General features: G+C 48.1%; 1 protein-coding gene across 6 annotated transcripts in view; it reads right to left on the reverse strand.

Moving 5' to 3' along the window:
• ANKS6 (ankyrin repeat and sterile alpha motif domain containing 6) overlaps positions 1-16,753 on the reverse strand; it is a 51,424-nt gene extending 34,671 nt beyond the window's left edge. For 4 of the 6 annotated variants that reach the window (XM_025281779.3, XM_025281778.3, XM_025281781.3 and 1 more), the window contains exons 1-6: positions 16,109-16,753; positions 9,247-9,737; positions 4,441-4,485; positions 3,562-3,766; positions 2,693-2,799; positions 918-1,066 (exon numbers count right to left, since the gene is read on the reverse strand). In XM_025281779.3, coding sequence (XP_025137564.3) covers positions 918-1,066; positions 2,693-2,799; positions 3,562-3,766; positions 4,441-4,485; positions 9,247-9,737; positions 16,109-16,455 — 1,344 coding nt within the window. In that variant the 5' untranslated portion in view covers positions 16,456-16,753. The remainder of the gene's footprint in view (positions 1-917; positions 1,067-2,692; positions 2,800-3,561; positions 3,767-4,440; positions 4,486-9,246; positions 9,738-16,108) is intronic. The other 2 variants (XM_025281780.3, XR_003108232.3) reach the window with 1 other exon arrangement.
• Positions 16,754-23,777: the final 7,024 nt, after the last annotated feature.

Below are 23,777 nucleotides of genomic sequence, written 5' to 3' on the forward strand. Positions count from 1 at the left end.
GTGAGAACTATCAGGTTGTCCACTCCAAGGCCTGGGCCATCTGCTCCTGCAGCTGATGCCTCTTCACCTAGAGAGAGGACAGGTGCCACCCCCAGGGCATCTACACAACCCCACGAGAGCTCAGAGGTTACTGGCATGGCACCAAAGGGAGGCTGCGAGGCCCTGGTCTACAGAGATGGCAGTGAGGCAAGGACGACGAGATCTATGCAAACAACACTGAGAGGAAGGATCCAGAGCCTTGGGTGAGCAACAGACATGAGAAGAATGCCAAGTCTGCAGATCTGAGAAAGTGTTGGAACCCCAGCCAGGAAAAGGGAAAAAATAATTTTGATTTTCAACAAGCAGAGCAGGGCTGGGAGGATAAGACATTCAAAGAGAAACATTCAACTTGCAGTTTAGAAATAAGCAGCTGGAGCTTGGTTCTGGGGCTTCCAGTAGCAGCTGATGGGGGCCTGTGGACCACAGACAGGCCCTAGAATGTGCAGTCAGCAAATATTGTCCACACTGAAGCACAGGCCACAGACAGATGGCCAGGGAGGAGAGGTGTTCGAGGCTAGCCAGCTCAGCACTACATCATGCAAAAAGTGTTAACCATTCTCTACATTTATAAATTGCATTTCTGCATCAATATCTGGGGTTTTAGTTTCTCCTGAAAACGAAGGGAAGACGTAGCAACATAGACCCACACACTTGCAAGCAGCCGCTACTGCCACTAAGTGGTTACGATCACCTCCGTTTTCCCTGGTCACCACCGTTCCTTACTGCTCACCTCCAGTTTACTTCCTGCCCCTACTGTTAACCCTACTTGTTACCCTGTCCTAAAGCAGCTCTGGGTAATGAGGAAGTGGCAAGCATCTTCCTGCTTCACCTATTCAGGCATGGCTCTCTGATGCTCTTTAAGACAGGAAAAGGCAAACCTTGAGTCCGCCTTTGTCATCAGGCAGCACCGGGACACTCCAGGGCTGTCGGACCTTCGAGTGGGGCAGAGGTGGTGGGTGGCTGGGCCGGCCTTTGTCTTTATTCACCTGCATGCAGACAGATGCCAGCAGTCGAACAAGTTCCGTGTCTATGGACACAAAAGGCAGCCTTTTACCTGCAAATATGTCTGTTGGGCCATGGGGGGAGGGGTCTCAAGACGACCCCCAGCAGCCTGAGAACTCAGTCCCGCAGTGCCAGCGCCTGTGTTACTCCAGGATCAAGGTGCCCCTCCCTCTCCACTGGCTCTTCAGAAGGGGCAAACATGGCAGCAGGGTTTAATCCACTTAAACAGAAATAAAAACCAGATGCCCTGTCCTACCAGGAGGGCAGAGGGGTGGAGTGTTTAAAAAGTAGAGGCTCTACAGCCAGATGACTGAAGTTGGAATTCTGCCTCTGTTCTTCCCAGGCTGTGTAACTGCAGGTCAATCAAGGGGTGACAGTACCCACCACATAAAGGTGTCTGAAGGATCTGAGGGAATTCCTAACATATGGTAAGTGCTTAAGAAAGATTAAGTAGCATTAGTTGTTATTATTAACTCAACTAGGCTATTAAAAAAGCAACAAGCAGAATTGAGAAAAAAATACTACGAACTATGAATATGCTTTTCTCTTGACTGTTGCTTTTTTTTTTTCTCTCCAGCATGTGTCTCTTTGAAAATTTCAGGCAAAAACTTCATTTGAAAACCCACTAGGAAAAAAAATCCACTGGGGTAATTTGTTTTATTGGGAAAGGCAGGGAGGATGAATGGAGGGAAGGAAGAGACACAGTGGAAGAGATAAAGCTGTTGGAGAAAAGCCTGGGTGCGATGCAGTCCAGGGTCCCCGGCAGACTAAACGCAAGGAGAGAGACCATGCGACCTGCGTGGAGGGCCCACCTCTCCAGCCAGGGTCAGTTACTCCTGGGCACATCCTCTCTGCGAGGATAAGATGGAACCAGCACGTATCTGTGACAAGGGGGTCCCACAGGAGGGGAGGGTGAGGGGGTGGTTGTGCTGGCGGTGAGGAAGGGCACTTGGCCTGCTGCCCCCGTACTGAGAGGCAGCAGGAGCCCCTCCCCTCGCGGAGGCAGAATCCTCCCCTCCCCAAGTCAGCAGGGTAGGATCCAGCTCAGGACTCAGAGGCTGTTAGGTCAGAAGAGCCTTCCAGCTTCTCCCTCTCTGGGCTAAAACTTGGGGGTCCCAAGAGAGACCCCTTACCCCTTGAGTTAGCTAACAGGAGGCCACAGGTTCCAGAGGAAGGCCTGTCAAAGTGGCAGAGGGTCCGAGGTCCTAGCAGGTGCTAGCTGGGGGTCAGTAATGTTGACAAGACCCTTGACCTGGAGCTTCCACCTACACAATAAGCCAAGGCGGTCCCTGCTTTGTCTATTCTCCTTGTCCATGGGGGCCTGTTTCCTCCTGAGTCACTCAGTTTCCAGCTGAGAGGCACAGATACCATTCCAGGATTTGTGTGGATGGCCAAGGCCTTCCTGCCTGGAGACTCCTGGAAGGCTGGAGCAAGAAGAGGCCTCAGGGACTAGCCGGTCCCAGCTGCGCCCATTCTCCCCAATGGCCTTCACTTGGGAGAAGTGAAGACTTGCCTGAGGCTCTGTGGGGAGCTCTGGGGGCTTGACAGTGGCTTCCGCCTTGAATACGCAAGTGCTTACACACAGGGGATGATCTGGATTCCCAGCCAGAAAACCCAGCAGGTTTAAAATGCTTTTCCTAAAACAACCCACCAGGATCGCTCAGCAGCATCACTAGGTCAAAGGCTGTGTACCCATTTTTTGCACGAAGAGTAACATCAGCTCCTTGGTTTAGCAGATATTTGACAATCTCTTTGTTCCTGTGGAAGAAAGAAAAAGCCAGAGTGAGACCTGCTGAAAGGGAAAATGTGGCCTTGCTCCTGGGCAACAAGAGCGGTGGCTTTAACTCCAGCAGCATCTGTGCACGTGAAAGAGGGCTCGGAAAGCTCTCTCCCAGCCCTTGTTCCCTACCCTGTGGGCAGTCATGACAGAAATCAAAGCCTGAGTGCTCCTTCCATGAATAAAATGAAAACACAAGGCTCTGCCCCAAAACCACTGGCTCCCAGGACCACACACAGACCCCATCCCTCCTGCCCCTCACTGGGACCTGATTGAAGTCCTCCAGCAGGCCAGAGTCTTTGATATGGAAGTCTGAGGATCAAATGAAGAAGAAAACCACTTTCAGAGGACACAGGAGAGTGCTCTGATCACCTGAAGCGGGGCAAGGACGGAGCCCCTAATTTGGAATCAGATCACCACTGATCAAGTGCAAGGCTATGTGCAAATCCCTGCCCCTTGGTCAGCCTGCCCCAAGGAGGAGGCATCCAGGAAGGTAGAGGGGTGACTGGATGAGAAGGGATGCGGAAGCACTAGGTAACACTGCCAAAGCAATAGGAAATCTGGACACAAAGGGTAGGAATGCAGGACAGACCAAGCATGCACCGTTTTGAGTGTCTTAGCATCTTCACAATGGGCAGGGCGCTTATCTGCAGCATCTCAGGACCAGCAACCCATCAGGCACCCAATTTCAGCCCGGGGCACCCTCTTAGGCTCCCTGCTGAGGGCGGAGGGCTGGCACTGACCCGTGGTAGGTAGCCTGCATGAGGGCTGTCCAGCCGTGGGCACTGTCCTGCTTGTCCACGTCGGCATGCCTCTCCACCAGCAGCTGCACCAGAGGCAGCTGTCCCATGACAGCTGCCAGCATCAGTGGGGTGGCCCCATCCCCGTTAACCAGGTTCACATGGTTGGGGTCTTCATCAGCAATCTCTTTGACCAGCTGAAAGTTTCCTGCCAAAGAAGCAGAAGTCCTGGTGATCCACGGGCCTGGCACTGCAGGATGATTTACCCAGTGGCTTCCCATAACAAATGTGCTGAGCTGGCCTCTGTACTGGGTGGCTGCACCTCGCAGGGGCTACAAAGATGAGTCAGAGGTAGCCCCACTCTCCAATCCTTCAGTCTACAAGGGATGGAGGCAAGCACGCAAATAGCTTTACTGAAAGAGAGACGTGTTATTGATACCTTAAGAGAAGAGTGATGATGAGGGGCAATGCACATGCAGGAAGAGCACCCAGGTCTCCCTAAGAGGTGAGGATCAGGGTGGGCTTCCTGGAGGTGGAGGTCTGTTTCAGGAGAGACAATTTTACTAAATAGTTCTTCATTACAAAGAGAGTGGAGTAGGCAGCCAGCATTTCAGAGGTAAGTAAAAGTTAGGACATAGCCACAGAGTCTAGCAGGAGAGGCAGAGGGGGCCTGAGAAAATAATCTGGAAGTTGTGTGCAAAGCACCATAACTACCAGCCTCCAGGGTCTGAACCTCCCTGGGTGAAACCAGAGTCAGGAAACAGCAAAACACCTGTGTCTTCCTCAAATACTTTGGGTGGCCTGAAAAGGACTATCAATATTAGTTTGGGAGAAACAGTACTGTATTCTTAAATATCCAAAAAGATTTTCTAAAGCGCTTACCCATTTTTAACGCGTGGAAAATATCAGGTCGCCTTTTCTCCTCATCTGGGTAAACAAAGATTTTTAAGAGTTAACCACGGAAAAGTGTAAAATAACAGAAAAGTCACAAGGGTGTAACGACCCAGCCCACCTTTAAAAATGATTTACTTTTCACAAGCAATCTAATCAGAGACCTAGGTAATGGACTAACTCCAGCAGCCCTTCTGGAAGGGTTATTGTCAGACTGTCTGAAAACGCTTCAGAGACAGACTGTGGGAGGTCATCTGGCCAGGAAAACATGAATAAGCAGACCATTTCCGGATCCCACAACTCATAAAGCAGTCTTTTTTAGGCATTCCAAATTTTGGAATGTCCTTTCTCAGATATAATGGAAAAGTATAGTCTTGGAAAAATCTGTATTCCTATGAAGATTTTAAGAAGAAACAATGATTCTTTTATTCTAAAAAGTAAATGTACAACCATGAAGTAATTCCAGAGCAGGTTTTCATTCTAATACCTAAGACACTGGGCAGCTAAGCCCAGAGGAGGTCATGGTTGCCAATGCTAATATTTGCTTTCTTTCCCAAATAAGCAGCCATCTGAGTGATTCTGAAGGTCACCTATGACCCAGACCTGCAGATGCTCCCATCTGATATCTTCATGCTAGGCCTCGCTGCACCCACCCAATGCCAGCCCCTTCTTTATCTATTCTCCATCACCCTCCTTGAAGCTAGAGCTAGTGGGTAACCTGCTCCCTCCTGTCAGAAAGTAGCCACCCTCACGACTAGTCTTCTCGCTGGTAAGAGCCAACGTAGGACTTCCTTTGACTAATACTAGAGGTCAGAGCAGCTGCAGGAGAAAACCTGTGACTCTGGGCCACATCCCTGGTCTTGATCGGCCTCCGCCAGCAGCTGGAAGAAGGTGCAGAGTGGCACAAGGAGTCTGGAGCCAGGGTGTCTGGATTCACGTATTTCCAGAGAGATGTGTCTCCTCATCACTGATAATGCAGACAACATGCTAACATGGAAAGCAGGTGGTGGTTGCAGGGGTGGATAATATAGATGGGAAAACACTCCAGAAATTTTTAAGCTCTATACAAACAGTTTCCCTCAAAGCTCAGTTGGTAAATCATCTGCCTGCAATGCAGGAGACCCAGGTTCGATTCCTGGGTCGGGAAGATCCCTTGGAGAAGGAAATGGCAACCCACTCCAATGTTCTTGCCTGGAGAATCCCATGGACAGAGGAGCCTGACAGGCTATATTCCACGGGACTGCAAGAGTCAGACACAACTTAGCGACTAAACCACCACCACCACACAAACAGCGATTTTTGTTATCTTTCCTAGTGACCAGCACTCACCTCAGAAAGGGCACCAGTTAACTCCAGGGCACTTATAGCAAAGTATAGACAGGGCCATGGAACCAAGTGCCTAATTCTGCCTTTGAGATACTATAAAGAAATGATTATGAAACTTCATTTAAAAAAATATGCCTCATTCCTTTAAGTGTTTAAGAGTCTAATTTGCTATAGGCCACAGCCTCCTTCATGCCAAGACTCTTTGACAGAAAAGAATGTGTCAACTGGGCCTAGTGTTGGTTGCTAAGCAACCATCTGGTACAAACGAATCAATGACAGTCTAGCCTGACCTCAGGAGGCTGGAGCAGCTATGCTTGATGCCAACGGACCCTGGGCTGGTCCCTTCCTCATTCTGGGCTCCAATTATTGCATCAATATCAGAGCAACTCCAGGGACCCCTCCACAGCCCAGGGAATGATCACACTGAGGGTGAGGAGGGTGTCACAGTGACGATTACAGCCTCAAGGGTACCCTTTCCTGCAGCTAACGTGAGGGAGAGAGCTGGCAGTCTCCAAGGCCCTGATGGCGGGGCGGGGCGGGGGGGGGTTCCTAGCACCTCACAAAAAGAGCTGGGGTCAAATACTATTTGTTTAATAATCTGTCATTATTAGTAACATGGCTCTTTTAAAGGCTCTTCTCTGAGAGCCTGAAAATGGAGCACTTTCTCAGCTCCTGCAACTCAGCTGAACTCCCAGCTCCTCTCAGGGGCCACCCAATGACCTGCTTCATATGGTGGCCTGCACCACCCAGTACCTCCACTGCTCCCAAATCCTCCACCTCGCCCCTGTTTTCTTCCTCACCACAGTACTTACCACCTACCTTACTATGTAACTTATTTAACATGCTTGTTTCCTACTTTTTGCCTGTCTCTCCTCCAGAAGCCAAGGTCCTCAAGGGCAGAGGTTGGATCTGGTTTGTTCACTGGGGCCTAGAGTGGTACCTGGTACATTGGCAGTCAACAAATACTTGCAGAATACTAGAATGAACGAATGGTGAATACAAATCCACTTTGGTAGCTTCCGCTCACTGCTCTCTATGTGCCAGGCTCCGGGGTACTCGGGGGTACTACCAGCATTATCTTCCTACTGCTCATGGGACCTCACAAGGCAAGTGCATTCGTTACACCTGTTTTATGAAAGAGGACATTGGAGTCCTAGAGGGACAATGAACATGCCGAGGCCTCCCAGCCACAAAGTGAGAGCTGAGCCTCAAACCCATGTCTGCTCGACAGGGAAGTCTGCTCGTAACCGTGACCTGGTCCTGTCAGTTACGACAGCAAAGGTAACGGGTGACGGCAGCTGCCGGCATCTCTCACGTGCTCTCTCTGGGCTGGCGTGGCCTCATTTGATTCTCAAAGTGGTCCTGGGAGGCAGGGGACCTCACTTACAGAAGACAAAATTGAAGCTTGGAGAATGGAGGCAACGGGTCAAGGTCCCTCGGCCAGCACAGTCACGTCCAGGTGGAGCCAGGTAGAGGGTGACCTTGGCTACGTCCACCACTGTGTCTGCACCTCCACATTTTGAGGAGAGGAGGGCATTGCTTCCCCAGAGTGCCAGGGCAGTCTGTAAGGAGGTTCGTGGGGAGCTAAGACCCCAGAAACCCGGCTGGAGGAATCTGAGGAAGGAGGAATCAGCTGCACAAAAGGCACAGCTCAGCACCCATAGGTGGGGCACACGTCCCCGACCATCACTTCTAGGGCAGAGGCCTTGAGCAAGTCGCTTGACCCCCTCCCTGAGCCTGACCTCCCTCACCTGCAACATGGATGAATGTTCCCCAAGGGGGAGGTGAGAGCCTGCCCGTCAGGCGTGGAGGCACAGCAGGGACGGGAGGAGGCAGTTCCCTTTCCCATCTCGGCTACAATCACACCACCCAAAGCCTTTAAACGAGGGCAGTGGCCTTGAGTCAAGAAAAACACCCTGGGTGAGACTGGAGCCCTAACTTCTAACTGCAGCTCTGCCCGGGACCTGATGCTGAACTGCCATGTTCTGGCCAGAGGGCTCGCACACCAGAGGCCAGCTTGTTTTCTGCTCATGACCTCCTGGTAGTTGCCATTGAGTCCACTCTACACAAGAGACACAGGGAGGCTAAGAGAGAGTTCAAGCGCGTCCAGATCCCAGAGGCCCCACAAAGGCTAGACTGGGTGGGGTCACACCCATGCTCTTCCCACAGAACCCCCTACCTCCTAAGTGTCACACAGCTTCTAACAGGTGTGTGACCTGCGACCAGCCTCTACTCCTCTGGCCCTCACTGTCCCCATCCACGCAAAAGTAAGAGATCTGGCTTCAGGCAGGTTTCCTTAGACTTTACTTCTTTTTCCCTTCTGTTTTGGTGTTCTCTCCATTTTTGCCATCTCTCTGTTGTTACATGGTTTTACAACATGTTTATTTCAGGGTTTTCTGACCAGACAGTGTATTTCTAATAAGCATTTCTCAAATTTGCAACATCTTTTGATTGATGGGTTTTCTTTTTTTTTAAATGGGCCACTTGAATTTTTTTTAAGTTGAAGTGTAGTTGATTTACAATTTCATTGATGGGACTATTTGCGTATTCTCTGGATGGTATCAAACTTTGCAATACTTTCAAGTCTTTTTAGGCAGTTTGTCTGAAGACCTGTTCTTTCAATTTTTACCTTTCAGCCTTAAATGCTCACATGCTGCAGCCTGGCCTTACAGCCCGGGCTGTCTCAGGAATGACGCAGAAATCGGACTCATTACTGACAGAGGGCACTGCGGCTGTGCAGCTCTACATTACATGCTGTGTTACACATGATGAACTAGGGGTTTTAAAACATGGTATGTTCTGTGGCAGATTTGCTAAGGAGTGCTTAGACAGCTCTTTATATGCCAGAAAGATGGCAAAAAGAAAAAAGAAACAGGATACACTAATAGATGCTGAAAAAACACAGCTCAAAAGTAGGCTGAATTTCCTGTGAATTAGTCTTTGGGGACTGGTCATTGGCAGCTGAGGTTAGGCACAGTGCCCTAAGAGCTGAGGTTGCCAAACCTGCCCCTATGCCTGTTTTTAGAATTAGAGTTTTCCTGGAACACAGCCCCACCCACCCTTGACATATCACGTAGGTTGCTTCTACTCTAGCAAAACTGAGGAGTCACAACAGACTGTACGGCCCACAAAGCCTACAATATTTGTTATCTGGTCCTTCTCAGAAGAAGTTTGCTGACCACTTTCTAGAAGGGTCCCAGAACCTCCTACACCAGAATCATCTGGTTAGGAGGGAGAGGCCTTGCTGTGCAGCAGTCCAGGCTCTTCCGAGAGCTACAGATCACTCTGTGGAGGGTGGGCCAGGCACCTGCATGCCATGTCTTAAGTTCCCCTGCCCCCCGGGCTGGACTATGATTTCTGCAGGCCCTTTTGTTTGGGCAACCCTTGGCTTTTGCTGTTTAAACACAAATCTGGGTCCTCTGGGAAGCCATGGTGGGATGAGGGGGTAGGTTAGTGGTGGCACAGCCTGACCTGTCTTGGGCCTGACGGTGGTCAGCGGGTCCAGGTAGTCTGCAAGGTCCCTGTGCTTGCGGTCAAGTGCCACCTCGAAGGCAGTCTTCTCTAGCACACTGAGGTGGTCGGGGTTGGCCCCCTTCTCCACCAGCTGCTGAGCCATGCCAAGCTTCCCGATGAGTGCTGACAGCATCAACGGGCTCCAGCCCACAGTCCGGGCCTCATGGTTGGGGTCTGCGCCCCACTCCATCAGCAGACGCACCACAGCCTCATGTCCATGCTGGATGGCAGCCATCAGGGCCGTGATGTCCAGCAGCTCGTCCCCGCTGTCCCCCTCGCCTGAGGGTTTGTGATGGTCCACGAAGGCACCAGCTTCCAGGAGCAGCTTTACCACACCCAGGTGTCCACCCCGAGAGGCCACGGTGAGCACACTGGCCCCCAGGCGGTTCTGGGCATTGACATCAGCCCCATGATCCAAAAGAAGATGTGCCACGCTCACGTGCCCAAATCTGCCAGGGAGATGGACAATTAGTGACACAAGACACCTGATGAGGAGAAAGCTCATGTAATCAATTATAAATTGTTAGGGCTTTCCTGGTAGCTCAGTCAATAAAGAATACTCCTGCAATGCAGGAGACCTGGGTTCTATCCCTGGATTGGAAAGATCCCCTGGAGGAGGGCATTGGCAACCCACTCTAGTATTCTTGCCTGGAGAATCCTCATGGACAGAGAAGCCTGGCAGGCTGTAATACATGGGGTCACAAAGAGTTGGACATGACTGAGTGACTAAGCACATCGGTTGTTAAATTATTAATTATTGAACCATTAATTTTTCACGCTGTAATAGCTGCTTATAATGAAAGGCCTTCCTCTGGTGCTAGGCACACTGCTTGCTCTGTGTCTGCACCACCACAAAGGCAAGACACTGCCCTGTCTACAGTTTCGAATCCAGCTCTGCCATCCACTGCATATCCTGGACAAAGAACTTTAACTTCTTTGTGCTTTCACTTCCTCATCTCTAAAGTGGGGATATGACTGTGTCTACTAAAAGAGCTGTGGAGGATTAAATGAGTTAATATATATAAATATATAATATACATAAAGCACCTAGAACAGTGCTTGTCCAAAGGAAGCACTACATAAATGTCAGCTATTAGAAAGGGAATCATTTAAACATTCTTATATCACACAACGTGCCAAGGTCACCCAGCTGGTGAGCGAAATCCACAGGGTCAGAACCCCAGTCTGTCTGAATCCTGCTGCCCCACACCTCGCTGCTTCCCGCGTGGCAGAGCTCATGCGATTCTGCTTCAGAGCTGGGTGAGCTGTCTCTCTGCCTGTGCTCACTCCGCAGGGGCAGGGCCCAAGTCTGACTCACATCTACCCTCCCCAGCCCCAAACACACATGCACAGAAAGCCCACAGACCCCACGCCAAGAGGTGTGGCATAGCTGTGGTCAGCAGAGGCGGGCTGGGGCACCTCTCCCCAGAGGCCTGATGCCCCCTGCTGGCTGGAATGTCCCTTGCTGGTGGCTGAGAATCTAGTCTGGGCCAGACCCTCTCCAGGGAAACTTGAGCAACCTCCCCTGCTGGGGAGACAGGCAAGTACCCAACTCTGATACCAGGAAGAGGAAAACAGATGACTCTTCCCAGTAAAATCTCTTCCTTCTCCCACCAGAGGGCAGGAGAGTTCTGTTTTGCAGTATTTGCAAATACACTCTTTCTAGTGCACTCTCCGGGCTCAGAGCTGGAAGGGCCCCCCAACCCCCACCCGCCCCGCCCCCCACCCCGCGCCAGGTTTTACAAGATGGTAATGTCGGCAGGAGGCCTGCATCTGTGAGGCAGCTTTTGAATGAATCCCTTGTGGCGCTCCCTCCTTTCCGGAAGCGGTTTTGCCTCTCATCTAAACCCAGGGCCTCCCTCCTCCCTGTGGAGGCAGAGCCAAGGCTGAACAATGTTCTGAACTTACAAATACCTTCTGGGCCATGAACCTTAACGGCACCGGGGTCACCCCACCTGCAGAGTGTGGAGGGAGCGCTTGGTGAACTGGCTTCCCCAGCTGCAGGGGGGCCAGGCCTGTCCCGCCCCTTCTCCAAGAGTGGACGGAATCTGACAAAAAGGCAGAGAGCTGTAACCCCAGCCTGTCTCCCTGCCTGTCCTTCACGATGATATTCTCCAAACCTAAATCTCATGGCTACTGCCCCACGTCCCACTGCCCGGAAAGGACTGCCAACTTTGTCAACCTCATTTCTTCCCAACGCTGTACTCTGGCCTTGCTCACCTGCACTTGGCAATTATTCTCTGTCCACGCCTCTGCCATCCTGCCTTTCTGACCCTCCTGTCCTTTTTGACTAAGCACATCCTTTATCCTGCTGCAGGACTCAGTTCGGATCCCATCTCCTCTGAGCAGCTTCCAGATGATGCCCCCACATCAACTCAGGTACACCTCACCTGAAAACCCACAATCCCCTGTCTTCACCCTTACTGATGTGCCTGGGCCCTCCTTCTATAATTCTGTCTTCCTGTTAGACTGCACTCCAGCAGAGCTCAGGCAATTCTGTCAACTGAATGAGTGAATGAACACTTGGCATAACCAAAGAGGATGGTCAAAACAGGCAACAGAAACAGCTGAAGAACTAGTTCAGTTCAGTCGCTCAGTCGTGTCCATGAATCACAGCATGCCAGGCCTCCCTGTCAATCACCAACTCCTGGAGTTCACTCAGACTCACATCCATCGAGTCAGTGATGCCATCCAGCCATCTCATCCTCTGTCATCCCTTTCTCCTCCTGCCCCCAATCCCTCCCAGCATCAGAGTCTTTTCCAATGAGTCAACTCTTCGAGTGAAGAACTGGTTAGATAATTATAAAAGATTACGCTATTTAGTCATCAAGCATGAGATAAAAATCTAGCAGCAGATAACAAGATACTATCCTGTTTTTATCTATTGGATCTTAGTAAGCCCTGAGATAAACTGCTAATAATGTATTTCACAGATGAGGAATCTGAAGATTACAATGGAAAGCAATAATCCAGAATCTCTCAATTTGGAAGTGATTGAGTCAAAACTTGAACCTAGACCCTAAGATCTGAAACTCCAGTTCTTCTGGTATAACAAACTCACAGAGGAAGGAAAAGCCTAAATCTAGGCAGGAATGCTGACACTCGGGATGCTTTCTGAATTCAGGAGTAGCCCAAGAGGCCATTGAAAATTAGGCTGAAAATATAAAAAATGATTCAATGAAGGCTGAGATAATTTGGGGGATGCTAACTTTCTAACAGGTAATTACTGAAGATAGGGAAGTTTGGGGCTTTCTGAGCAGCTGTTACGATTAGCAATTAATTTCAGCAATTAACACCTCTGTTGAAAGACCTGGCATATACTCCCACTCTCAGAGAGCCCTGGGCGGAGAAGCCAGCTCTGCCACGCTGGCAGGCACAAAGTAAGGAAGTCAAGGGTAAAATTGGAGCCAAAATAAACACCACACAACCTGTCCGTTTAGTGTTAAGCAAATTTGGCAAGTGGCTTCCTTGTGACCAATACCAAGAGAAAACAGTGAGTTATGGGACTCATAGCTAGGAGCACAGGCTCTGGAGCACCTGCCTAGGTGTGAATCTGACTCTATCCATTCGTAGCTGTGTGGCCTTGGACAAGTGAACTAACTTCTCTGAGCCTCAATTCTTTATCTGTAAAATGGAAGACAGCAGTAGCATTTCCTCAAATTTTGCATAGACTGAATGAATTCACTCATTTGCAGCACTTAGCACAGAGCTTGACACAAAATAAGTACTCAATAAAGGTTGTTTTAAGAACAGGAAAAAAAAAACAACATGAATGACACCATCTCTGATGCTGAAACATTCACAAGAGACCCAACTGCAGTCCAGGCACAGGGTCTCTGGTGGTCCTGATCCAATGATGAGCTCTGGAACACAGAGAGCTGTGACAATAAATAGATGCTCCCTTCGTTGAAAGTGGTGGCTGCCGGGAGCACCATTGCTGAGGCACGTCTACTTTCATGGAGGAAAAGCACAAGACTGGAATGTGTCAGCACACAGCCATGTGCTTGGCCATCCTGATCCAAGGGAGCCATTGTGGGACACACACAACCAGTCATTTCAGAAAGATCTGGAAGCTCTACAGAGGAGGGATTACAGAAGGCACACTTGGAAGAAGAGAGAGAAGTAGGAAGCCACTTATAAATGTGTGCCCTGAACTAAGTAAGACAGAGGGGAAGAAGAGACAGGATGGCACAGACAGGTACTGGAATGAGGACTTACCTGGAGTTTTAAAGCCTGGAAGAATGGATGGGGCCACGAAAAGAGACAGGGAACCTCAGAAGTAAGGTCCATAGCCCAAAAGACATTATGGGCACCCCCAGAGAGTGCCGGGCAAGAAATCAGGTGTCTTAAGACAAAGGGTGCCTGACACACTGATAGATGCATAACACACTGCATTACCCATGCGAATGGGCAGCCAAGTGTTACAGCTGGGATGCACTCCCTAGGTGTGTTTATAGACTGAAATAAATGCCCGAGAGCTAAGGTATGGTTAATCAAAGCACAGTACTGCCCATGGATGATATATCACAAAGCAGTTGAAAATGACATATTTGAAAATAATGCACAATAAAAATTTTCCTGCAATACAAGTTAGATTAGAACAACCGTGTGACACTTGGAAATGAACTCAGAAATAAAATATAACTGGGTCATAATGAGAAGATTATGGGTAAGAATGTTGTGATTTCAATGCCTTTGAGAAAATCAAATGGCTCATACATATGGAAAGATGTTTTACTTCACTCAGTTTAACAAGCACAAATCACAGCCACACTGAAATATTTTTCATTCATCAGATGCAAAAATCCAAAAGTTTAATAATATACTCTGTTGGACACGTTGTAGAAAAACAGGCACTCATAGACACTGTTTCGGGGAGGGTAAACTGATACCACTACTGTGTCAACAGAGTAATGGGCTCCCCAAAGATGTCCAGATCCTAATTCCCAGAACCTGTTAAATTCTGTGGGAAAGGGGAAATTAATCAGCTGACCTTGAGATGGGGAGATTATCCAGATGAGCTCAATGGAATCACAAGCGATCTTTAAAAGTAGAAGAGGGAGGTAGAGGAGTCAGAAAATATGATGAAGAAGCAGGGGTCAGAGTGATGTGGTTGCAGCTAGCTTTGTAATAAGTTGTTACAGCAGCCATTGGAAAGTAATACACTTGCATTGAGGGCAATTTGGCAAAATCCATCAAAATTACCTAGTAGCTCAGCTGGTAAAGAATCCACCTGCAATGCAGGAGACCCCGGTTCAATTCCCGGGTCAGGAGGATCCTCTGGAGAAGGGATAGGCTACCCATTCCAGTATTCCTGGGCTTCCCTGGTGGCTCATCTGGTAAAGAATCCACCTGCAATGCGGGAGACCTGATTTAATCCCTAGGTTGGGAAGATACCCTGAAGAAAAGAACGGCTACCCACTCCAGTATTCTGGTCTGGAGAATTCCACAGACCATATAGTCCATGGGGTCGCAAAGAGTTGGACAGGACTGAGTGACATTCACTTTCACCAAAATTACAAATGACCTTTGTTCCTTTCTTGGGAAATTTCTCCAAGAAACTGGGTGGGATCTAAGTAGATGGCTGACAGGAGTGAGACCTCACAGTATACCTCACAGTATATATAAAAAAAAGAGATTCTTCTTTTTTAAAAAAAATTATTTATTTGGCCGCATGGGGTCTTAGTTGCGGCACGCAGGATCTTTAGTTGTGGCATGTGGGAACTGGCTCCCTGACCAGGGATTGAACCCGGGCCTCCTGCATTGTGAAGTCTCAGTCACTGGAGTGTGAAGTCTCAGTCACTGGACCACCAGGGAAGTCCCCCCAGAGTTTCTTTATACTAGAATTTCAAGTCTGGTTCATCCTATTTCCTGAATACATCTCAAACTCATTTCTTTGCTCTCCCACAGCCATCTCTGCTCTGGTCCAGGCCACCATCACCTCTCTCTGGGTTGCTGCAATCCCTTCCTAACCAGACTTTCTGATTCTAGCTCACTCCTCCAATCCATCCTCAAACTGCAGTAAAAGTGATCTTTCCAAACATAAATCTCATTCTGTCACTTGCTCTGCCTAGAATACTCCATTACTCCCCAGTGCCCTTACGAACTGTCACTTTTCCCAGCCTTGCCACCAAGCATCTGCCTCTTTCTCTCCAGAGAAGACTCATCTCCCACTACTCCAAAGCCCTTCCAGCCACAACATCGTTCTAGCAGTCCTACGAATGCATATTTCACTTTAGCTTCCAAACCTTTGCACCTATCACCCATCTTTCACTCCCTCTATCCAGGTCAACACTTAGGTATCCTTAGGTCTCGACAATATATACCTACCTTCCCTCACTTCCTGAAACTGAGTAGGTTCTCCAAGAGCTCCCTCAGATTGTCCCCCCAGCAGTCTGTTCCTTTGCCTGGCCCGCCCACTGGCAAATGCACCGCTTCCGTGGGGACTTCATCTGGGTACCGCAGCATCCCCAACACCAAGCCAGGGTGGGTAGGTAGGTTCTTTGGGAAAACCTTGCTGCAATGAATATCACTAAGCTTCTAAGTCTCTAAGATTCTATTTGCTGTCTCCAGATTCTGTGTTTGAAAGGCCGATGCTTTTAGGATTCTGATTTTACGTTATTAAAAAGAGCGTCCGCTTCTAGTTCGTATCCCTAGCTGCTCAAAGTTTACGATTTCAACTCTCTCGAACCAGTACTTCACTCTTAACCTCCCGGAGCGTCTGCTGGGGGCCGCCGGGCAGGTTCGACCGCGTGAGCCCACCCGCGCCCAGGGGTCATTAGACACCACCCAGGCTCCCTGGCACCCCCGACCCCCTCACCTGGCCGCCTGCATGAGCGCGCTCCAGCCGTAGTGGTTGCGGCTGTTGACCGAGGCGCCGCGTCGCAGCAGGAAGCGCACCAGCGGCTCGTGGCCCCCAGCCGCCGCGAACTGCAGCGCCGTGTTGCCCGCCTCGTCCGAGCAGTCCACGGGCACCGGCGCTCCGGCCGCCGCCCCGGGCCCGGCCGCCTCGGGCCCCGCCGGCTCCGCGCCCGCCTCGGGCTCCACGCCGCGCTCCGTGGGTTCCGCAGCCCCCGGGTCCAGCAGCCGCCGCGCAGTCTCCGTGTCTCCCTGATCACAGGCGCGCAGCAGCAGCTGGAAGGCCGGGGGCAACCCGCCCTCACCCATCGCGGCCCGCGGCCCGGGCCTGTCTGCCGGGCGGGCCGCGCCAGCTCCGCCCCCGGATACCGCACACCGGCGCCCACTTCCGCCGGCCCGCGCGCCTACTGTGTGCCGGCCGTGTGCGGAGGGCCGGGGCGCGCGCCTACTGTGTGCCCGGCGCGCGCCCGGAGCGAGAGCGCGCCTCAATCGCCCGCACCGGGGGCGGGGAACCGGGCGGAGGTGGACCGCGGGTTCCGGGAAGCTCCAGGCAGCGTACGCCCGCCGAGCTCGCGAGTTCGGCTTTGAGTTTTCGGCGCCCGCTTGGGGTCCTCCTCGCAGCTCCAGAGACTTCCTGCCCCGTACGGAGGTCGGAGCGGCCTCTCCAGCCCTCCTCACGCTGCGAGTTCCTGACCACTGGGCCAAGGTCTGAGACCGCAGCCTCATAGGCCTGTGGCACGCGCCGCTGACCCTCAGCACCCAGCACTAACCCGGCGCCTCCTAAATGGTCGTTGACTGAGTTAAGGTACAGTTGGGTCCACTCTCTCTTCCCACAATGTCCTGCCCGGCCATCAGGGCCGTTCTTGTCTGGGACAGGCGTTAGGGTTACAAGCACCTCCTGTACCTTCATGTCTCTTCATCAGTGGTTCTTGAAGCACCACCATCTGCGACATTTTACAAATGCAGGCTTTCTCATCTTACCCAGACCTACTGAATCGGAAACCGAATATGGAGTCCACTCACTTGTATCTTAAGCCCTCTAGGTGATTCTAAAGCACGTTCAAGTTTGAGACCCACTGTTTGATCCTTAACAGCAATGCTGTCGGCCACGGGGAAGGGCCCAGACTATCACCTCCAATTTACAGCGTAACTAAGGCTGATTATGAACAGCCCACACATTGGAAAAGACCCTGATGCTGGGAAAGATTGAGGCAGAAGGAGAAGAGGGCAACAGAGGATGAGATGGTTGGATGGCATCAAGGACTCAATGGACATGAACTTGGGCAAACTCTGGAGATAGTGAGGGACAGGGAGGACTGGCCTGGTACAGTCCTTGGGGTCACAAAGAGTTGGACACAACTTAGCAACTGTACAACAACAACTAAGGCTTGAAGACGTTATGTCTTGCTAAAGGCCACACAACTGTCATGCGGGAAAGCTGTGACTGGGACCCAGGTCTTCTGACATCTAGTCCAGTCCTCTTTCTATCTCAAGAAGTATTTACTGAGTGCCTACTATGTGCCAGGCACAGTTTTAGGTGCTGGAGAAACTTCAGGGAATGGAAAATAAAATTCCCTGCCATTCTGGGCCTGACAGTGGAAAGAGACAGGTACAAGCAAGTAAGTAACTTGTATGTTAAATTATGATGTGTTTTTAAACAAGAAACAGAACATAACAAAATCCAAGTAAATGGACTAAAGGATGGGATGTCGTTTTATAATAGATTGGGTAGAAAAGAAATCACTGAAAAGATGACATTTTCACAGAGACCTGAAGGAATTGAGTGATCAAGTAACGCTGATATGTGGAAAGAGTGCAATCCAGGCAGAGGCAAAGACAAAGATTCTAATAAGAGCAGCCCGGCCAGCAAATTGCTTTATGCTACATTCCCATTTATCACGATAACAGAGGTTAACATTCTGATCTGGGGTAATTGGTTCCCATAGACTGTGAGATGTGGCCCCAAAGTCTAGCAAAAAGCTATATGTTGAGTAGGTGTTTAGTACATTATTGTTAAAAGGACTATGTCGTGTATGTAGAATTATAATACAGAACAAAACTGGTTGAGGGTGTGAGGAAGGAATAAAGGTCATGGCTTTGGTAGATCGAAAGAAGGTGGTAATGCCCTTAGGGTCTGGGCCGGTGGGCTGGAAGAGAGTCTTTTAGGTGAAGAGTAAAATGAGGGGACGTCTTGAAAGTACACAGGGCTCAGATTGCAAAATGCTTCAGTACCAGGGATTTATTCTGTGACTAATGGATAATCATAGAACATGTTTGAGCAGATGAGTTAACGGGGACAGAGCCAATCGCTTTGGCAGTTTTGCAGGTGGTACAGTGATATTTCAGAGATAATGTGGGTTCCGTGCCAAGCCATTGCAGAAAGGCGGGTCGCGTGACTTTTGGTTTCCCAGTGCATACCAAAGTTATGTTTACACTATACTGTAGTAAGTGTGCCATAGTCTGAAAACACAATGTAAATACCTTAATTTAAGAATACTTTATTGTGAAAAGTGCTAAGCATCATCTAAGGCCTCAGTGAGTTGTAATCTTTTTGCAATAGTTAACATCAAAAATCACTGATCACAGATCACCATAAGATGAAATCATAATGAAAAAGTTGGAAATACTACAAGAATTACCAAAAGGTGACAGTGATACAAAGAAGGCAAATACTGGTGGGAAAATGGTGCTCATAGACTTGCTCCATGCCAGGTTGCCACAAACCTTCACTCTATAAAAGATGCCACATCTGGGAAGCACGATAAAGGAAAGCACAATAAAGCAAGGTGTGAGTGTACACAGTCACTCATTTCCAGATTTGGCTTCATTCACCAATAGAGATGAGAACAACTTCCTTCTCAATGTCTAATGAGGACTTGGTTCCTTGAAAATCCTGAGCAACTGCTTCCTTGTATTATTCTATTTATTAAGGTGTCTTTTCTTATACTTTACTAACTAGTTGTTTCATTATAGAAGTAAGATACATGGTACAAAAAAGAAAATTCCAACAGTACAAAAGGGCATAAAGCGGAAGCAAAAGCTCCTTTCCCTTTTCCACTTTCCCAGTCCTACTTCCCACAGGTAACCAATATTCACATTTATTTTATCTTTACAAAGATATTTCATATGTATTCTAACATGCACACCTACTTATAGGCATTAATCAAGCTTCTTGATTGCAAGTAGCAGAAATTAACTCTGAATAATTTAAGAAGAAAGGGGATTTAATATGAGGTTTTGTTCATAGTTCACAGATCCCACAAGGGCCAGAGAACCAGCCCCGAAGGCTCCACAACCAAGAACAGTGCCCCAAATCATGCCAAACTGCATCCTACACCAGGGTGGATTCTACACAGGCCCTTTTTTGTGTCACTGGCTTCAGAGTCCGAGCCAGAGATGGGAGCATCAGAGTGGCCTGGCCAGGTCGTGTGTTTTGCCTTGCAGAAAGGGGGCTGGGAAAGTGCATTTCTGGCATTTTCAGCATAATGGGAGGTAGGCTCCACTGTGGGTGCCCCAGAAGGTAGGGTGCCTGGATAGGAAAGGGTTATGATGCTGGGCAGCCAAGAAGGATAACAAAGGTCTACTACAAATATTCCCTCTAGAGTGGATCTCTGTTGTTTATACCTGTCTTGCCTCTCCTACTCAGGAAAGAGATACCCTCTCTTTTGGGGGAGCTTCCTTCCCCCACTCTCAGTCTGAGTGGTTTAGTGATTAGTGTATGTCCAAGCCCATTCCAATTCCTTCAGCCCAGGATTTCTTGTCAAAGCAGCTGGGAAGAAGACCCTCTCTGCTGAGGTCCTCAGCTGTCATAAGTAGGCTGGGGCTTGCTGTGTCCCCACTTAAAGATGGCCTTCCTGAGAGTGAAGCCACTATACAGAAAAGCAAAGACAAGTGATAGAAAAAGATGGAGCCATAACTGCTCCCCATCTCCCAATTCTTTTCAGTTAGGTTTGTCTTGAGCAGGGTGGTGGTTATTTGCAATCCAAGCCTTAACAAATGCATTTTTTTTTAACTTTTTAAAGCAATGGGTTCCTACTATGCATGCTATTTTGAACATCCCCTCCACCCTTTTTTTCATTGAACAAGTGGCTTAGGCATCTTTTCATGTAGGTGAATATAGATCTATTGCATCCTTTTTAATGGTTGCATATAACACCATTAAGCAGATGTACCATAATTTATTTAATCATTTTTTAATGATGCACAATTAGGTTGTTTCCAGTTTTCTGCTGTTATTAAAAAAAAAGTCTTCATTGAATGGCACTTGTAGCAGTCAGGGTCCCAGCAGGTGACAGATGGTACATTTGGCTGGGGAAATGAGGACCATTTACTAACGGACTAATTACAGATATGTGGGCAGATACTAAGAGCCACAAGGGATGATGCAGTACTCAGAGGCTGATGACAGTAGGGAGCCATTACCAATCCAGGCCTAAAGAGGGAAGGGAGAGAGCAGTTTCTGGAGTTCTGCAAGAGAGAAAACTGGAGAAATGTACCTGATGGGAGTTGTGGTCTCTAATAGAGGGGCGCAGCCAGCCTATGGCAACCCAGCAGAAGCATCCCCAGAGGAATAAAAACCTCTGGCCTCATCCTCCTCCTGTCCCCTGATCTCTTGCCAGTGCTCCTCATTGGCCAAACCTAAGTTAGCCAGAGGTTCAGAGCCTACTGACGTGGTCCTCACGTCAGCCGCTCCCAGGGAGGAGAGACTGAGGGGGCAAATAAAGAATCCAGTCCCTTGCTGCTCAAACTGGTCCCTGGACCAACAGCTTCTTAGAAATATAGCATCTTGGGTCCACCAGACACCAATTGAACCAGAATCCATTTCAACACCATTCCCAGGTGATTTGTGTACACAGAGATTTTGAAGAATGGATCCAGCACATCTTGGTACATAAATCTCTTCTGCAAGTGTATCTACAGTCTTATTATTTATGAGCTCTCTTCTAGGACTTTTTCACTAACCCTTATTTTGATCTGGGTCCTCTGAGAATCAAATGCCATAATGGTTTTTGCCTGGGAGAAATGCTTATATAGGATAAAGGCGGAAGGAATCAGGAAAGAGAAGGAGTGCCTTCAGACCAAGATGCAGGTATAACTGGGAAAAGAGAGTGGGAGGGAAGGAGGCTTGGGTAGAAAGAGCTTCAGATTGCCCTGCGATTTTGGGGATGACTCAACCAGGCTGATGGGGCGTGCCCAGGCAAAGGGAGTCTGCTAAGGCTTCGTGCATCAAACAGAAATGGCTGGGTTCTGTGTCCTACCATGCTTGATCACTGGGAGAAACCAAAGGAAGCGTAGCCTCAGGAAGAATATCACAGCTAGAGGTTCTCAGCAGGCTGTTCTCCCTAAAGCAGGTTCTCTTGAAGGGCCAGCTGAGTAGTGCACCTCCATCACAGACACAGTCCCTGTTCAACCAACTTTGAGTGCCTCGTGTGCTCCAGACACTATGTGTGTTAAGGTGGTCCCCAGGGAATCCCACATGATTGTGGAACAGGGCAGACTGTAAGCTTTTGTCGTCAATTCAGAGTAAAGTGTCAGAGTTCGGGGGTGTCACTGACAGTTTCATGGGAAAGCTTGACCACAAGTTGGGCCAGAAAGACTGGATGTGATCTGGGTAGTTACACAAAAAGGGAGGAAATAACGTTGGAAAGAGAGAACAGGGATCCAGAGATTGGTGCAGTGGATTAGCAGGGAGGTAAGAAGTGTGGAAGTAATCTCTAAAGAATATTGATTTACCTTAAAATATCTTTTTTTCCTGATAAGATGATAATATTTGTTTTAAGAATTCCAGTGTTGTAGAAATATAGAATGTTGGCTTCTTTAGCTCCATGACTTTGGGTATTTACCATCATATCCCTTGAATCTAGTACATTGCCTGTCAAGTAGTAGGTGATCAATAAATATTTGTTGAAAAAATAGTAAATGGAATGAAGATGAAAGGGCCAAAGAATCTCACTGATCAGAAATAAGTATGACATGATTAGTGGTTTGGTGAATATTTCTTTAGAGTTTTTCCTTTGTTCATATCAACATACTTTACCCAAACAGGATCATACTATTCATTCCACTCTACAACTTGCTTTTTTTTACTTGACAATGTAGCTTAAGCTCATTTGTATGTTAAACACCCAGAATTAATGTCATTCTTGTTAATGACACTATATGGATGTGCAGGACTTTATTTTGTAATCTCCTTTTAGTGGATATCTGGGTTGTTTCCAACTTTTTGATTTTACATACAATACTGCAATAAGCTTCCTGTAAGCTTATCTCTTGAGCACTTATGAATCTATTTCTGTTGAATAAATTGGTAGATGTGAAATTGCAGAATCAACAGGATATAAATACTAACATTGCAAATAAATCTTGCCTAATTGCTTTCCAAAAGATTATACCAGTTTGCATTCCTACCAACTGGATAAGAGTGCCTGTTTATTCACATCCTTGACAACACTGGAATTAATAACCTGTTTTATCTTTTCCAATCTGATAGGTGAAAAACTATTTTGGAATAAGTTTAGTTTGCATGCTTTTTAAGTAGAGAAGTTGAAGATACTTTGATACATTTATAGACCTTTTTAAATCTCTTTTTTGTGGGAGCTGTCTATTCAAATCCTTTGGTCATTTTTATTTCTATTTTTTCTTTTTATTTCTCTGTTAATTTATATATTGAGTAAATGTCATCTGCAAATATGTCTTTCTGGCTTGTCTTTTGTCTTGAGCTTATATTATTTTGGACCTTACAGAATTTAAAAATTTTATGTAGTCAAATTTATAAAACTTTCCCGTAATGATCTCTGGGTTTTTTTATCCAATACTTTCATCATTGGATTTTATTTTATTTTTTTGTTTACTTTGACATTCTTAGATCATTAGAAATTTGCTTTGGTGTAAAGTGTGAGGTTGCAGCTTCCCAGGTGGCACTAGTGTTAAAGAACCCACCTACCAATGCAGGAGACAAAGGAGACGCATGTTCGATCCCTGGGTCAGGAAGATCCCCTGGAGGAGGGCAGAGCAGTCCACTCCAGTATTCTTGCCTGGAGAATCCCCATGCACAGAAGCCTGGCAGGCTATAGTCCATAGGTTCACACAGAGTCGGATATGACCGAAGAGACTTAGCTTGCATGCAAGGTGTGAGGCTGGCATTTAACTTTATTTTTCCAAATGTATATCAAGTTGCCCTGATCACTGATTGTATCAGCTATCTTTTCCCACTTATGTTTGAATTACCATTACCGTATATCTTACTAGACTCTAAAAGAAATGTAATGACCCTCTGTGACAGGAACTAATATGACAAATCAAAAGTGCCTTCTACAGAAATCTATCTGTTGGTTGAGCAGCAAATAAGATGGTGTAATCAAAGAACAAATAAGCTCCTCAAACTAACAAGAAACCCAAGGAGAGGGTAAGCTACTCAATTTGGGAAGAGGTATGAGAAGAATTAAGGTCCCCACTGAAATTGCCCTCTATGGGTGCCAACTTATCATCATTAGTAATATTTACATAATACTCTGGGTAAGCAGAGTAACTTGTTACTTTACCTCTATTAACACACTATTTTAGTTCTAATAATTCCCAGGTGGTACCAGTGCTGCTAATCTAAGGACCACACTTTGAGTAGCAAAGCACTA

The sequence above is a fragment of the Bubalus bubalis genome, chromosome 3 (genome assembly GCF_019923935.1).
Source record: "Bubalus bubalis isolate 160015118507 breed Murrah chromosome 3, NDDB_SH_1, whole genome shotgun sequence".
Classification (NCBI taxonomy): Eukaryota; Metazoa; Chordata; class Mammalia; order Artiodactyla; family Bovidae; genus Bubalus; species Bubalus bubalis.